General features: G+C 33.5%; 1 protein-coding gene across 1 annotated transcript; it reads left to right on the plus strand.

The window, feature by feature from the left end:
* Positions 1-829: 829 nt before the first annotated feature.
* On the plus strand, positions 830-7,196 carry LOC107642509 (putative serine/threonine-protein kinase CST). The gene is made up of 6 exons (XM_016345897.3): positions 830-1,033; positions 1,390-1,778; positions 4,691-4,826; positions 4,935-5,080; positions 5,226-5,349; positions 6,558-7,196. The coding sequence occupies exons 1-6, from the start codon at positions 961-963 to the stop codon at positions 6,923-6,925; spliced, it is 1,236 nt and encodes a 411-aa protein (XP_016201383.1). The 5' UTR covers positions 830-960; the 3' UTR covers positions 6,926-7,196.
* The last annotated feature ends 8,655 nt before the right edge of the window (positions 7,197-15,851 follow it).

Consider the following 15,851-nt stretch of genomic DNA (forward strand, 5'->3'; position numbering starts at 1 on the left):
GCGGTGGTGCTCTCTTCCTTCCCCCTTCTTCCCTTCCCCTCCCCCCCTTTCTTTCCTACCCTAATTCTGTCTCTCCCTTTCTTTCCTTTTTTTTTATTTATTTTATATTTATTTTATTTTATTATTTTTTTAATAAAAGGTAATTTAGTAATAAAAAAATAAAATTGGTAAAAAGGACAATTTTAAAACAAACTGAAATCTTGGGGACCATTTCAGAACGAAAAAAAAGTGAGGAATGAAAAAAATTTTCAGCTCCTACATTAGGAACCAAAATCATACTTATCCTTTTTTTAAGTAAACAATGAGATCCAAAATGTTAATAATAAGATGAGCTAACCTCCACTATTAGCTGTAAAAACAATAGTTTAACATGCATACAATTCATGATCTTAACTTTATCTTGGGAACTCAAATAAAATAATTAAGAGGTAAAAAATAAAAATAGACCTCCAATTAATTAATAAGTCCATGTGTAACAATAACAGTAGTTTATACATGACAGTACTATATATTATATAATGCTTTAGTTAACTCCAGCTGCTAATCCTTTTGTATTATAAATTATTATCCAAAAAGCAAATATCATATATATATATAAAAAAAAAACAACATAACTACTTATATATAGTATAACAACCTCTAATAGATAAAATAAAGGACAAAGGTAGTGATCTAGGTATATGATTGGTGGCCCAGAATAATTGTTATTATTTGGCGGGCGCCTAACACGAATTAATTAACTGTAATCAGTAAAATTGATCACTTTTTTAGATGATCCGCGTAGTGAACACGGCAATGGGCAAACACATAGTAAAATTGGAAGCATAGTATATATAACTCATAAACATAGAAATACTAGTCAATAACCATAACCACATCGAAAACGACACTTAGTTTCTTCTTCTTCTTCTTCTTTCTCTAACTTCATTCTTTGTTGGTTGAGTTGCGACCAAACACGCAATGGGTAATTGTTTTGGTTCACCACCTACGAATGAATCACACTCTACCATCAATAAACCTCGTCATTATTCAGGCAAGTTTAATTTGTTTCTTTTTTTAGATTAATTCAATTCTCTCTTTATAATCGTCTTAATTAGATGTTATTTGGATTCAAGTATCGAATGAGAGCAGACGGTTACAAGAGAGTGATTTATAGAGATTTACAACTCTAACCTCCTAACAAACTTAACAGATTAGAGAAAACTCTAACTGCCTAACTAACTGCTGACTCAGCGTCTTCTAGAACCTTCTCAGCTGCTTCACGTGATTCGTTCACATATCTCCTTATAATCCTTTTCATATAATGGACGCCACTCTACTAGGCTCAAATCCGAAACCATTAACTCTTGTTGAAGAGAAAGAGTATTAGATTTTAATTTGTTTTTACAGGTTCGTGGAGTGGTGGTGATGAGAGCAAGAAGGTGGCATCATCAACAATTGATGATGGAGGAACAAGCAGTCAAGGAATTAGTAGTCATCAGTTTTCGGCATCGGCATCGGAGATTTCGAGTTTCGGTGGAAGCTTCGGTGGATCGATCATAACTCACAGTGGCCAGATTCTTGAGACTCCGAATCTGAAAGTGTTCAGTTTCATGGAATTGAGAGTGGCAACGAAGAACTTCAAGCCGGATACATTGCTGGGCGAAGGAGGATTCGGAAAGGTTTACAAAGGTTGGTTGGATCAGAGAACGCTTTCTCCGGCCAAAGCAGGTTCCGGCATGGTCGTCGCCGTCAAGAGACTCAACACCGAGAGCGTTCAGGGATTTCAAGAGTGGAAGGTCAGTTTTTTTCTTTAAACATTTTTTTTATTCATTTGTTCCAAGTTTTTAATATTGGATTGTTGGTAGTTATAACATTTGTGTGTGGCGTTTGGTGGTCATCATTGTTTATTAAAAAAGTATAAGATATCAAACATATTATTTGCCAACTTATTGTTAATGATAATGCAAAATTTAAGTTCAATTAATTTTATTTAAATTTAATAATTAAAAATTATTAAATAATAATTTAATTAAATCAGTCAAATTATTTAATTCTCAACTGTAGTGCACTAGTTTTCACCTTAATTGTTTATTGCATAAATAATGTAAGTGTTAGGCTGTTGTACACTATGGATTTGGATATACGGATCTTATAAAACATTTTATATGCTTATCTGAATTTAATTTTTATATAATCTTATTGTAAAAGAGTTTAATATAGGCTGTTAATCCTATCGTATTATATCAATAAAAATAATTAATTTTTAAATTTATTATTTAAAATTTTATTTAAATATATAAATCTAATTAAATAATTATATAAAATTTTTTATACTATAAATGTATTAAAATTAAATTTATTATTATATAATTTTATATGTTTGCTTGATATAATAATATATAACTAGACATACATGTAAAATATATTTACAAATATGATGTATGAAATCGAATTTTATATAAACACATGTAAGAGATATATATACTCTCAGATTAATGTCGTTTTCATGCAAGAGAAATATAAAATGTTATTTTTTAATATTCAATAATTAAATTTTTCGAGATATGGCCATATGTATCATGGATGTACCATTCAAATTATTTTAACTTTTTAGATGAACTACAAAGATTTCCTTTAAATTTGCATTAATATAATCTTTCCTATTATTATACATATCTCCTTTGGTCCTATATTATTAGATTTTTGTTTTAAATTACTAAATTATCCCTTTCTCTCCATTATCATACATACCCTACCACCCAGTGCTATAGTGTTTTAGCCACCATTCTTGTCTAATTAATCACGTTTTTCTTGTCCAAGTAGAATAAGAGGTATGTTGCATATTTTGTAGTCGAAGCAAATTGGATATGACCCAAAAACAAACAAACAAACAAACGAGAGTAAACCCTTTTCTTAATGGGGCTTCCTTAGCTATATATGTTTGTGGTAGGTTATAATTGGAATCTTTGAAAATCTAGTGCCATTGTGCTAATCTATATTGGGTGGTTATATATAGTAGCCACTTACCATATACGATGAATAGTATGTATGAGAGGAATATGTGTTGGGACTTGTGAAACTATATATAGAAAGTGGAAAGGGAAAGATAGAGAAAGAGAAAGATGAACAAGGTTATAGAAGTCGTTTCAATGTTATATAAGAAAGGTAAATATAATATAATATATAATAAACACTTAACGGAGGCTTGTATAATTAATTAATTATTAAAACTAGAATGGGATATTAAGTGTTATGTTTATAAAAGTTTTATACAAGTGGAATTTCCTAAAAAAAAACATTTGCTTTTACATATTAGTTCAATTTTGTGAACTATTTATTTACTTTCATTTTTTATATTATAATAACTGCGGTATTTCACTTGGAATTAATCGAATACGTAATTAACACAACCAATTTGAGTGATATCGGTTTTGTTTATTTTCTAATAGTTTTAAGCTTGAATCTTAAAATGAAGGGAAAAAAAACACTATTTTTATAATTAAATTGGCCGAATTAATGGAAATCCTAATAATAATATAATTTAAATGGAGAGAAAGATGCATTTATATTTGAAATTAAAATATGGATTATCATTTATTTAAGATCTAGATAGCTGTGGCAATTTGGAGCCACAGATAGCTTGGAACTTGGAAGTCTTATCCATGAGTTTTTCATTTCCTCATTATTACACGAAATAATGGAATATAAATCTATGGAAGAAAGATCAAAGGAGGTTTATGCATTCGGGTCCTACTTAAAAAGGACCTGTCTTTTTCTTTACAAAAACTATGTATTTTTTCACATGCATTGAATCTAAAGATGGTCTGTTAAAATACGCTGCTTTAATTTCAACACTGCTTAATCTATTGACTATTTGATTCGACATAAATTTTCAACATTTAGAAGTTGAAAATGAGTTCTTTCACTCCTCATTCCAAACTTTTATTTTTTCTATAGAGTAATAAAAAAATAAGTAGGTTTTTAATTAAAATTTTTTGAAAGGACTTAAAACTTTTTAAGAAAAAGAAATATTAAGCAAGTCTTGAAAAAAATTGTTATAAATTTATAGGCCCATGAAAAAAAAATCAAATTAATTTTTATAAAATAAAAAAAAAATACTCAAAGTTCATTAAAATTTATTATTTTTTGTCATTATTTTTAGTTATCAACTCAATTCTTTTAATTTAATAATTCAATAACATATTTTTAACCCACACTTTAATATTGATAACTAACTAATAACCAAAAACAATAAATTCTAATAGTTATCTAACCTTTCTCAAATTAAAATATAGGTCATTCAAAAATCATAATATTGGTCCTGATGTTTCATCTTTTTGTTAAAGAGGTGGAAATTCAGCGTTGTAGTTTTTCAATGACATATTTGATAGTTTTTTTCTGACTTATAAATCTATTATAATTTATCTCAAAATTTGTAAGTACCTATTTGTCTTATTACTAAAATATATATGGTATATATCCAAAATGAGCCTTTTTAATCTAAAAGTTCTCAATGTTTTCATATTATTTTAACACATAATTTTTGAAAAAAGAATTAGTTGGCTTTCTTTAACAAAGTCAAATCATTTCTAAAGGTAAGCACAGAATTAAAACCATATTGAATAAGTATGCATGAATCAACAACTTTTTTGTGCCTCTAAATTCCAACCCTTTGACTTCGTAACTAATAAATTTTGTAATAATGCAGTCAGAAGTCAGCTTCTTAGGAAGGATTTCTCACCCAAATCTTGTTAAGCTTTTGGGTTATTGTAGAGAAGCTGATGAACTTCTCCTTGTTTACGAGTTCATGCCTAAGGGAAGCTTGGAGAGCCATCTCTTCAGAAGTATGATAATCAATCTATCAATAATTAATTAATAATTACAAATTTAATTGATTGGAATGCAGGATTTGAGTTTAACTCCATTATTCTTTTTCTTTATCTCTTGCCCAGGAAACTCTAATACAACAGAACCAATTTCTTGGAACACTCGTCTCAAAATAGCCATTGATGCTGCTAGAGGCTTGGCCTTCTTGCACACTTCAGAAAAGCAAGTTATATATAGAGATTTTAAGGCCTCCAATATATTATTAGATGGGGTAAATTTGATATATTCTAGTTTTCTTTTATTTTATTTAATTTCTGCCTTACATGCCACGCTTATTCTCTTTGACAAACTTTCTCATATATGGATGGATATTCAATTTCAGTATGGTGCAAATGTTTATTTTATGATGCATACAGGATTACAATGCAAAGATTTCGGATTTTGGATTAGCTAAATTGGGGCCTGCTGGAGGAGAATCACATGTGAGTACCAGAATCATGGGCACCTATGGTTATGCTGCTCCAGAATACATAGCAACTGGTAATTATCTATTTCACCCCCATTAAGTTCATACTAAATGCATAATATAATAAGGGCAATTTACTTATATAAAATAAATGCTGGAAACTTTTATCTGATTACAACAATTGAAAACTTGTTTTGTGAATGTTTTGTTTCATTTTTTATATAATTTGTGGGAGCCAACTACGGTTTCAGATTACACATAAACCGTGGCTGCAAAGGATTATATATACTAATCTGAAAACTGTGGTTGGCTCCTACGGATTATATATAAAGTGAAACAAGACATTCACGAAGCAAGTTTCTAATTGTTATAATCAAGTAAATGTTTCTAACATTTATTTTATATAGGTAAATTGCTCAAATAATAAAGTAGGCAGAGTAATGTAATCATTGCATTTGAACATGTGATCTTAAAGTTGTATAGAGACAACTTAATTGTATTGTTTGTTTTTTTTTTTTTATTTGAATTTTTTAAATTTTGTTTCTCACTTAAAAAGATAAAATATGATCTCTCATAATTTATTTTATAAATAAAACAAAAAAATATGAAAAAAATTTCAAAAATAAAAGACCACATTAAAAAATAAAATTTAAAAGATCCAAATATTGATTAAAAATATACCGCTGGACTAAATGTGTTGGATTGCTTACCAATATAAATTAAAATGGACGGCCTTACGTTTTTTATTAATTAATATAACATTTTAAATGTCCTCCTAGTTATATTAGTATATATATTCTTAATTAATTTAATTAATTGTCATTTTACATTTTTTATTAATACATATTGATTTTTCAATATAACAAAAATCATGAGGGAGTAAACAAAGCAAAATGTGGATACATATTGTCTTCAAATATTAAAAAGAAATTAATTTAGTAGTTAGCAAAATAATGTTTAACAAATCGTATTAATAAGATTTGATATTTTAATTTTTTTTATAATCTTCCAAAAAAGTGGTTAATATAATTAGTTGATATTCTTTTTAAATTAAAATTATCAAATTAATAAAAAAATATTTTTTTTTATTTAATAAGAAACGTTTAAGAATTAAACTAATTAAGTGAACAATGCAAACAGAATTATCCAATACAATAATACTATATTATTATTATTATTATTATTATTATTATTATTATTATTATTATTATTATTATTATTATTATTATTATTATTATTATATGATGAATAATTAACTATTATCATATGTTAAACTAAACAGGTCATTTGTATGTGAAAAGTGATGTGTATGGATTTGGTGTAGTGCTGCTTGAAATGCTGACAGGGCTGAGAGCACTTGACACAAAGAGACCAACAAATCAGCAGAACCTTGTTGAATGGAAGAGGCATTCACTCTCTGATAAGAAGAACATTAATAAGAACATCATGGATCCAAGAATTGAGGATCAATACTCACTCAAAGCTGCAACACAGGCAGCTCAACTTACCCTTAAATGCCTTGAACCTGTCCCCAAGAACCGCCCTTCTATGAATGAAGTCTTGAAGTCTTTGGAATCCATTGCTGCTATCAAACATAGAACCTCCAAGAAGCCTTCCAAGAAATTAAACACCATGCATAGTGCTAATTAATAAGTAACATCATTCTCATTCAGTAAATATATTCTTAATCAATCATCATCATTTTTCAAGATATATACTTGTCTGTTGTCTCTATTTTTTTTCTTTCCCCTTAGGATTAGAGACATTAGCATTGATGTATAATGATAGCCTCCATTTTTGTTGTGATTTCTGTTTTTATAATGTAGAAATAAAATTCTTAGGAAAAAGGTATGTTAGGCAATCCAAACATCACTTACAAATTTATTGAAATTTCATAATACAAGCAGCAGCTTTAAAATAAGGACTTTCTTACTGAAATGCGCATGAAAAATTCTTTAATTCCCAATATACGCACGGTTTGATCTTCCTCCTCAAATACGCATGGCCATTTTGCTTGGATCAGCCACGAAATGGGCAAGTCAAGAATGGTGAGCACGAAATGATGTATTGGATCTGACACGGGCCACATCTTCTGCAGCAGGCACGAAATGAGAGGCTTCGCCTATGACACACACGAAGTGGTAGAATTCGTGTATGAAGCACACGAAATGGACCAACTCAATGCAGGCACACACGAAATGGACAAAGTAATGGAATACTTTGTTGTAATCATGTTTTTAATTTGAGCAATGCTAGGGAACCAAAAGGGTATTAGCCAAAAACCAGCCAAATATTTTTGGGTGAATTCAAAATCTCTACGAGTTAATATACATGGATGTTTCTTCTGCTAAGTATCAGAATGTTTCTTTTTCATACTAAATGAATGTTCTTTTATATATTTTTCGAATTTTTTTTGTATTACAAATATGAATGTCTCTATTTCTTTAAGAATTTTATAATTTTTTTTTATTTTATAGATATTTAATTATTTTTGCTAAGATATAACTGGATATTTCTTTTATTAAGTATTAGGATATTTTTTTCATATTAAATGAATGTTTTTTTATAATAAAATCTAATAACTATACTTTTGAAACAAAATTTGGGATGAAATCAGGATTTAATAATAAGGTAAAATTAAATTGAAAAGTAGTAACTCTAGGAATTCTTATGTGGCTTGATTTTTGGATTAATGTTTCTTTTTGTAATTGATTTTGATTCACATCTGATAGGAACATATAGGCTTAACAACCTGAGCAGTTTTTCATATGTATGAAACCTATGACAAATGTGCAGGTCAAGTAAAGAGCTGAAATCACAAGACATAGAGGAATCATCCTCAGGACATTCCAAATGCATTTTGCAGTCGGTTAAGGCTTCATTGACCAAGCAGCCACGAAGCGAATCCATGAGATACACAGTTTCTGATGGACCAAGAAAATCCATGGATAAAGTTGATGGCTCAGGCGTATCCCCAGTACCATCCTATGGTAGCAGCAAAAGAATCACCGAACCTTCATCAGCAAAAAAGCAATCAAAGATGATAGAGTCTTTTGAGGAGAAGGTGATCAAAATTGAAGAAAGTTAACTGTTGACATTATCTTCGTTACTAATGATTCACACTATGTGCTTATAGTCTTCAATCATATTATATGATTCCGGCGACTCGCTGATAGAAGAGGAGTGGGTCGCGGTGGGGAGGCGGAGACGGTGAGAGAGAGGTCTGTGTGTGATTATTAGAGGTGGGTAGGTTAATGTGAGAGAGAAGATGAACGTTTTTATAGGTTTTAATTAGGTTTACTTAATCTTTTAAATTTTTTAAATTTTGAATTTAAAAAATTTAAAATTAATTAATTATTAATATAAATTAATGTGATTTTGTTTAGTTTTTGGCTAGTAATCTTTTGGTTCTATATACTTTTTCTTTTAATTTTTATGTATTATTCAAGGGCTTTTTTACCATACAAATTGTAATCATGTTTTACATTGCCAATAGTTTAACATAGATTCCATTTTCCCTCAAAATTTAAAAGTATCATTCTTTTGATTTTGATCAACATTTATTTTTTTATTAGCTTACATGTTTTTCTTCTCATAATGCACTAGTTGATATTCTACTCTAAAACATGTTTAACTGGCTGCAGTAACAACTTTATGAAAAAGAACGTACAATTCATGAATTAAAAAGGAAAATGGAAGAAAAGAAAAGAGAACTGCACATCGTTAAATTAGATAATGAAACGGTTTGTTGTGATTCTTCTTTCCTCACTTTTTTATATTTTACTTTTTCCGGTTTATAAATTATAATATTGATACTTATTTTTCACATATGTTGCTTGATTGTATTTTTATTTTAGGCATGGGCAAAGCAAGACCTTCTTTCTGAGCAAAACAAAGAGCTAGCAACTTTCAGGTTTTCTTTGCCTTCTCTATATATACTTTGCTGTCATGAAAAGAGATACATACCTGTACTCTTCCATGTGTATAGGAGCTCTTGTGTTTTTAGTTGGAAAAATGATACATTGGTTATTATCCAATCATGTTATTCTCAATTTTCAATATGCTTCAATGGATAAAATCTTTGCAGAAGAGCGCGTGATCATTCAGAAGCTGAAAGAGCTCAGCATATGAAACAAATACATGATCTTCAAGAACATATTAAAGAAAAAGACAGGCAGCTTATTGAGTTGTAGAAACAGGTAGGCTGCTTACATTGTGTGTTTTGTTGTGTATTTTTATTTATTCAGATTGACATTGATGAGATGCATCACCACTGGCGTGCCTCCAATTCGTGTCTGTTGTCCCTGATTTGGTCTGTCCATTTCGCTTCTGCCACCCTTAAAATGGGAAATGGGGAACCCATTTCGTGCCTGCATTAAGTGAAATGGTCCTCCTATTTCGTGGTCGTGAAAACCCATTTCGTGCCCGCCATCGTAGAAATGGGCCTGCGCATTTTGAGAAACATTTTCACATATGCGCATTCTGGGAATTAAAGAAATTTTCATGCGCATTTCAGTAAAAAAGCCTAAAATAAGTTTAACTTATTAAAATTATATAATTTTGATAATATCAAACGTTAAAAGATTAAACTTGTCTAAAAGATAAGAGAAGAGAAGAAAAAACTCAATTAATCTGAATTTATCTATACCATTTATTTCTATTACATATAATAGAAATATAAAAAAATTTAGACAATTTTTTTCTAAAATAGTATAAAGTATTTATAATTTGATTAATCTTATATTTATATTACACATATTTACGTACTTATTAATACATTAGTACAATATAATGTTCATTGAATTTTCGATGATTTATCAGATATAACATACCAAAAACCTTAGAGGAACAACTTAGCTGATAAATATGATATATGTACAAGTAGTGCACTTTTAACTAAAAGTAGTACACTTTTATTAGACTTCATGATTATCTAATCCAAGAGTTCAACGGTCCTCATCGTAGTTTTCTTCCATTCCATCATTTAAAAATTATAATGTACAACCAGATTCACGCAAAAATACAATATGATAGGAAATATACAGATATACAAGTTTTTAAATTTTATAACATACGATACGTAAATTTATATATATATATATATATATATATATTTTAAGATTCTGTCTCTTGATATTTGAATTTAAAATCCTTTAATTTTATCGAAAATAATTTTTTACTTTTTTTAAATTAAATGCTATTTTTTTTTTACTTTCAGTCATTTTATTTTTAAAGTTATTTTTTTCTTTTAAATTTTTCTTTGTTATTTTAATCAATTAGAAGAATTTTTTATGCACTTTTAAAAATTGATACTCGCACAAAGAGTAAATTTTTAGATCATTAGATATCAAACCACCCAAATTTACTAAATATCTATATAACAAATATATATAATATAAAGTATTGTTTGAATAAATTTTAATAATATTTTAATATTTTATTGATAGTAAAATATAAATTAATTTTTAAATATTTTTTAATTATATAAAGTATTTAAAATATTTTTGTTTTAATAAATAATAATATATATTATTTTTAAACTCATTTCAAGAATATACATTAATAATAAGGTTAAACATGCTGACACGTGATGATATTTAGGTGTGTTCAAGCGTGTCTAAAAAAATATTTTTTTATTAAAACATGATTAGATGCATTAGATACCATCAATGAGTGTTTGTGTTCCAAAATATATTCGACATATGGACACAGGAAAGTATCCGTATTTCATAGATTAAAGATAATGACTCTTGTAATCAACGGGCAAAATATATTTTATATATTTGGACAGGACACAAAATAGAAATTTATTTATTTTTTGCCCAGAAAAGAAGAAGAAGATATTCAGACCTGTTCTGTTTTTTTGTTTTTTTTGGCAAGAAGATATTATCATTTTTGGATAGAACCAATGAACTTTTACAAAGGAAAGAAAAGAAAAGGACGAAGCCGAAGATAAAAAAGGGAAATAAAATTCTGCTGGTTGCTTCTGGACTCAGACTGACCCCCTCATTAGTCCTGAATGGTAAGGCCCGCTTCATTTAAATGGGCCCATACATTCAAGCCCATATTGAACTGAGCCCATTACTCTCGATCCATTCAAGCCTGCTGGTTGCCTGGAAGCCATGAGATTGTGTATCATTGAATTGAATATTACATTGGATGCAAATGGTGTTTAATACTGTTTATTATATCTGCCATGGAAGTGTCCGAGTATGGTAAGGTACGATTTTATACTTATTTATTTATTTTGGAAAATATTGATTTTTGGCATAGATATGAACTTCTAACAAAATGTTACTCAAAGTGGTAAGGGGATTGATTATTTCATATGCTCTTGTTTCTGTGTAGAAGAATCAGTATATGAGTTCATCATAAGGTTTTATATTAGCCCTCTAATTGCTTTTAGAAATCTATTAGATTGTACATGATCCAAGTCATAAAGTGAACAACTCATCATAAAAATAATTTCTACTCATAAGGCTGGATTTTCAGTTCTATGTCATTCCTTAGGTACTATATTATTATGACTTATGAATTAGGAGTGCAGTATGTAATTGTATATGCATTCAGATTGATAACTTCAAGATTATAGCATTATCAACGAATATTATGCCCCCACAACACACACTATGATTCGGAAAAAAGAAATAAACAAGCACATGGGACTATCCGCTCTTAAAATAGAGAGAAATAATGTTTATATTATTTTTTTTATATATTTTTATTGTATATTTTTGTGGTATAAAAATTAAAAAGTAAAAATATTTTGTCTTCTCGCACTTTTTGTTAATCGTTTTAAGGGATGAATCTATATAATGAATTATGAAGATAAGTACTTCCACTAAAATCTAAATTTTTTTAATAATACATAATAATGATATTTATTTATTTTCATTATATTATTAAATTTGTTCTCATTATATTAAATTATTTTATTGTCATGATATATGTACGAGATAATGTACGAGATGTCTCTGGTACGGTTTGAAGGGTGGATCAGGAACCCGCGGACAGAGCTGGAGCCGGGTCGCTTGACTGGAGCAATGGGGGTGGTACCTGCAAAGACACTCCGACGCTCAAGTCAGAATGGATCTAAGAGGTAGAGAGTGTGAGGAATGAATGGATACCTGGGGGGACCTGGGTCCTCTTATTTATAGGTGAATATCTTATCTTATCTTATTTGGTTAAGATAAGAGAGAGATATTTGGGTTAGAGGTTTTGAAGGGCCGGTGTTTGGGCCTTTGTGTGGAAGCGGGTTATCCCCGGGTAACCGGGTATGCGGGATCCGTGGGTCGGATCCGTAACAGTTGCCCCCGCAGCGGGAGAGCGAGCGAGGTCGGTCTGCCGCTGAGACGTTTGTCATGGGCTCGATTTTCTCGGGTGCCCGTCTGGTTTCTTGGAGATGAGGTCGGTGCCTCGGTCTCCGTGTTTGTGGAGGATTCGTCTGACCGTTTAGGTCTGACGTGACTCTTCCGTATCGGTCGCGTCTGTTGCGTTCTTCGAGGCGTTACCTTTTTTCGAGGGGTATTTATTGCAGGTTGTGCTTTTTCTTTTTTGCCCTTGCTTTGTTTTGTTTTCCTAAGGGTATTTTCGTTTTTGTACTTCTTTCAAAAACCGTTTTGGTTTTCTTCCTTTAGTTCCCTCGTTTCGCTTTTACTTCTCTATTGCTTCTCTTTCTGGTTACAGCATTTCCCTTTCTCCATTTTGCTTTCTGTGGTTTCGGTTGGATTTCTTTTGCGGCGTCTTTCCTAGGGGTTGTCTTCCTTCGATTTATCAGGTTAGCATCTTTTTTGTTGCTTTTTGCTTTCTTCTGCTTTATTTTCTGCAGTATTTTGTTTTTGTTTTTGCTAAGTGTAGGCTGTTTTAGAGTAGTTTTGTGGTGTTTGTATGGTGGTTTAGATAGTTCTGTTGGTTTTCTAGGAAAGGGTTAGGGCGAGTGCCACCGTATAATTGGTGGTGTGCGGTGGCGGTATTTTTTGGTTTTTTACCCGCCGTCGTTTTCTGCCGTGAGGTTTGGCTGACGGTGGTGCTCGTCGATATTTTAGGTATGGCTCGCCGACGGATGGAGGGTGTGAGGGCTCCGGTGGCCCCGGCGGGGGGTGTCCCTGACCTTTTTTCTTGGGTCACCAGTGATGTTTGGGGGACACCGTCACGGATGACGGAGGCGGACCTCCAACGGCTCCGTGATGAAGGGGCTGTTTGTGGGGGTGGCGATGCCGAACGCCACTACGAGCTTGCCCTCTCTGGGGTTGACGAGAGGGTTTGCTATACTAATCTCGACTCCCCGACCGTGCCGGATTGGATGTGGGTGTATGAGGCGATGTTCACCCGACTTGGTGTTCGGCTTCCCTTTTCTCCTTTTGTTCAGCAGTTGTTGAATCGGTGCTCCGTGGCGCCGTCCCAGCTACATCCGAACAGCTGGGCGGCAATACGGTCTTTTGAGCTCGTTTGTGATTATTTAGAGTTACCTGCCTCAGTAAACGTTTTTCTTTTCCTTTTCTTGTGCACTCTTCCGACTAAGGAGGGGAAGCATAAAAAGGGGTATGTGTCTTTCCGAGCTCAGCCCCATCGTCGGATTTTCGGTTTGTATGAAGACTCCTTCCACGGTTTTAAGAGTGGTTATTTTAAGGTTCGTCCCTCGGAGGGACGTCATCCCTTTTGGTTGATGTTGGAGGGTGATCGTCGGTTCCCCACTTACTGGAATTTTAAGGCGGGACCGTCGGTTTTTACTCGGGTTTCGAAAGAGTTCCTGTCCTCGGAGGAGCGGGATATTGCTCTCGTTCTGTGGCAGTTGTTTGGAGAGCGTCCTCTTAATCCCCGGGATGTAATGGGTGATCTGATTGCTTGTCGGTCATATGTTGGTGTGTGTCTGTTTTTTCTTTGGTTTTTTATGTTTTGTTTTCCCGTTTTTGTAACTTGGGAATTTTTGGTATTGTTTGCAGTTGAGATGGCTGGTGGCTTGACATCCTTGGCGCGTCTGAAGGCGGCGATGGCCCAGGAGGAGGGGTCGTCGTCCCCGGCTACTCCCGTTTCTAATCCTGCCGTGGAGTCGCAGCCAGTTTCTCAGGAGGTGATTTCCTCGGGTGCGCGGGCCGATACTCAGGTTTCCCCTGGCCCTGCGAACTCTCCTGAAGTCGTCGTGGTGACGGCTGCTGAGGCTTCTCGGAAGAGAAAGAGGCCTGAGGACCCGAGCAGTGAGACTTTTGAGGATGAAGGTCTTGTGCCCAGCGTGATGGACCGACGCTTCGATGCTCCGGGGTTTATTGACCAGCACTTGATGCCTGGAACGGAGCCGTTTTTTGACGGCTGCGATGTTTCGTTCCAGGCCAAGTCGGTGTATCGTGCCCTCCTCCGGTCTGCCGTTGTTGTTCGGAAGGCTGAGCCTGTGATGGCTCAGGTCGGTTTGCTGGACAAGAAGCTTCGTCACTCTCATGCTGAGGTAGCCAAGTTGAAGGGGGAACTTGAGGCTGCCGAAGCTGCGAGGGAGAAGGCTGTGAAGTCTTCTGAGGAGGCCAGGTCAGAGATTCTTCGACTTGCCGAGGTTGAAATTTCGCTTCTTTCTCAGCTGGCAGAGGAACGGCAGCGGGCTTCTGATGTAGGGTCTCAGGCTGCCATGCTTCTCGCCGAATCGGAGGCTCTAAAGGCCGAGGTTGCTGCCTTGAGAAGGGAGAAGACGGAGTTACTAGCTGATGTGAAGGACGCAATTGCGGCTACCGAGGAAACGATGAGGGCTCAGGCTTCAGTGCTGGCTCCTGGTGTGGATATGTCCGTGATGGGGGCCTTCAAGACTGTTCGTGATGGCCAAATCGTTGACCTCTAGTAGTTTTTACTTTTATCTCTTTGGATTTTTGAACTGTGCTTTGGATATTTTCGGATGGCCGGGGGCCGTGTATTTTGATTTTGGAACACTTTTTGTTTTAATGGTACTTTATCGGCCGTTCGGGCCTTTTGTATGTTCCGTAGTTATATTGTTTTTGGGCCGTCCGGGCCTTCTTTATATTCCGTTTTAGGCTATTTTGTTCCCTCGGACCGTCGTTTGGTCGGGTTTTTTCATGGATATCCGCGTTTTTTGGGCCTGGGGTGATCAGTCTCCCAATTGTGGCCGCGTTTTCGTTCCGTTTTTGGGACATTTAGGAAAATATAAATAGCTGTTTTAATGGAATTTTTATTGATGGTTGGGCCTCGTTAAAACCCTCCGTTGGTGGGGGGAAAGAGTACCCGAGTTAAAAACTTAGATGAAATAAAACTTAGAATTTGTGAACTGGTAGGAGGAGTACAAAAACAGAAATGAGGGCGAGGGTGCGACCTTGTGGGTTGGTTTAGGCGTAGTATCGTCGCAAGTTGGCGGCGTTCCATGTTCTCGGGACTTCGTCGCCGCTGAGCCGTTCGAGTTTGTACGCTCCTTTTCCGATTACGGCCTTGATTCTGTATGGTCCTTCCCAGTTGGGGGTGAGCTTCCCTTCTCCTGGGGTCGGGGGACCGATGTCGTTTCGTCGTAAAACGAGGTCGTTGGCCGCGAATTCTCGCCGGATGACTCCGTGATTGTATCTCAGGCTGATTCTTTGCTTTAGAGCTA

This window comes from Arachis ipaensis, chromosome B5, assembly GCF_059453495.1.
Source record: "Arachis ipaensis isolate K30076 ecotype BB chromosome B5, ASM5945349v1, whole genome shotgun sequence".
In the NCBI taxonomy this organism is placed as follows: Eukaryota; Viridiplantae; Streptophyta; class Magnoliopsida; order Fabales; family Fabaceae; genus Arachis; species Arachis ipaensis.

What these genes read in the sequence shown, in the direction of transcription:
- LOC107642509 (XM_016345897.3), top strand. Translation starts at nt 961, where the DNA reads ATGGGTAATTGTTTTGGTTCACCACCTACGAATGAATCACACTCTACC. An exon ending in TAAACCTCGTCATTATTCAG is followed by an intron (nt 1,034 to 1,389) that starts GCAAGTTTAATT and finishes TTGTTTTTACAG; the next exon opens with GTTCGTGGAGTGGTGGTGAT. An exon ending in GGAGAGCCATCTCTTCAGAA is followed by an intron (nt 4,827 to 4,934) that starts GTATGATAATCA and finishes TCTCTTGCCCAG; the next exon opens with GAAACTCTAATACAACAGAA.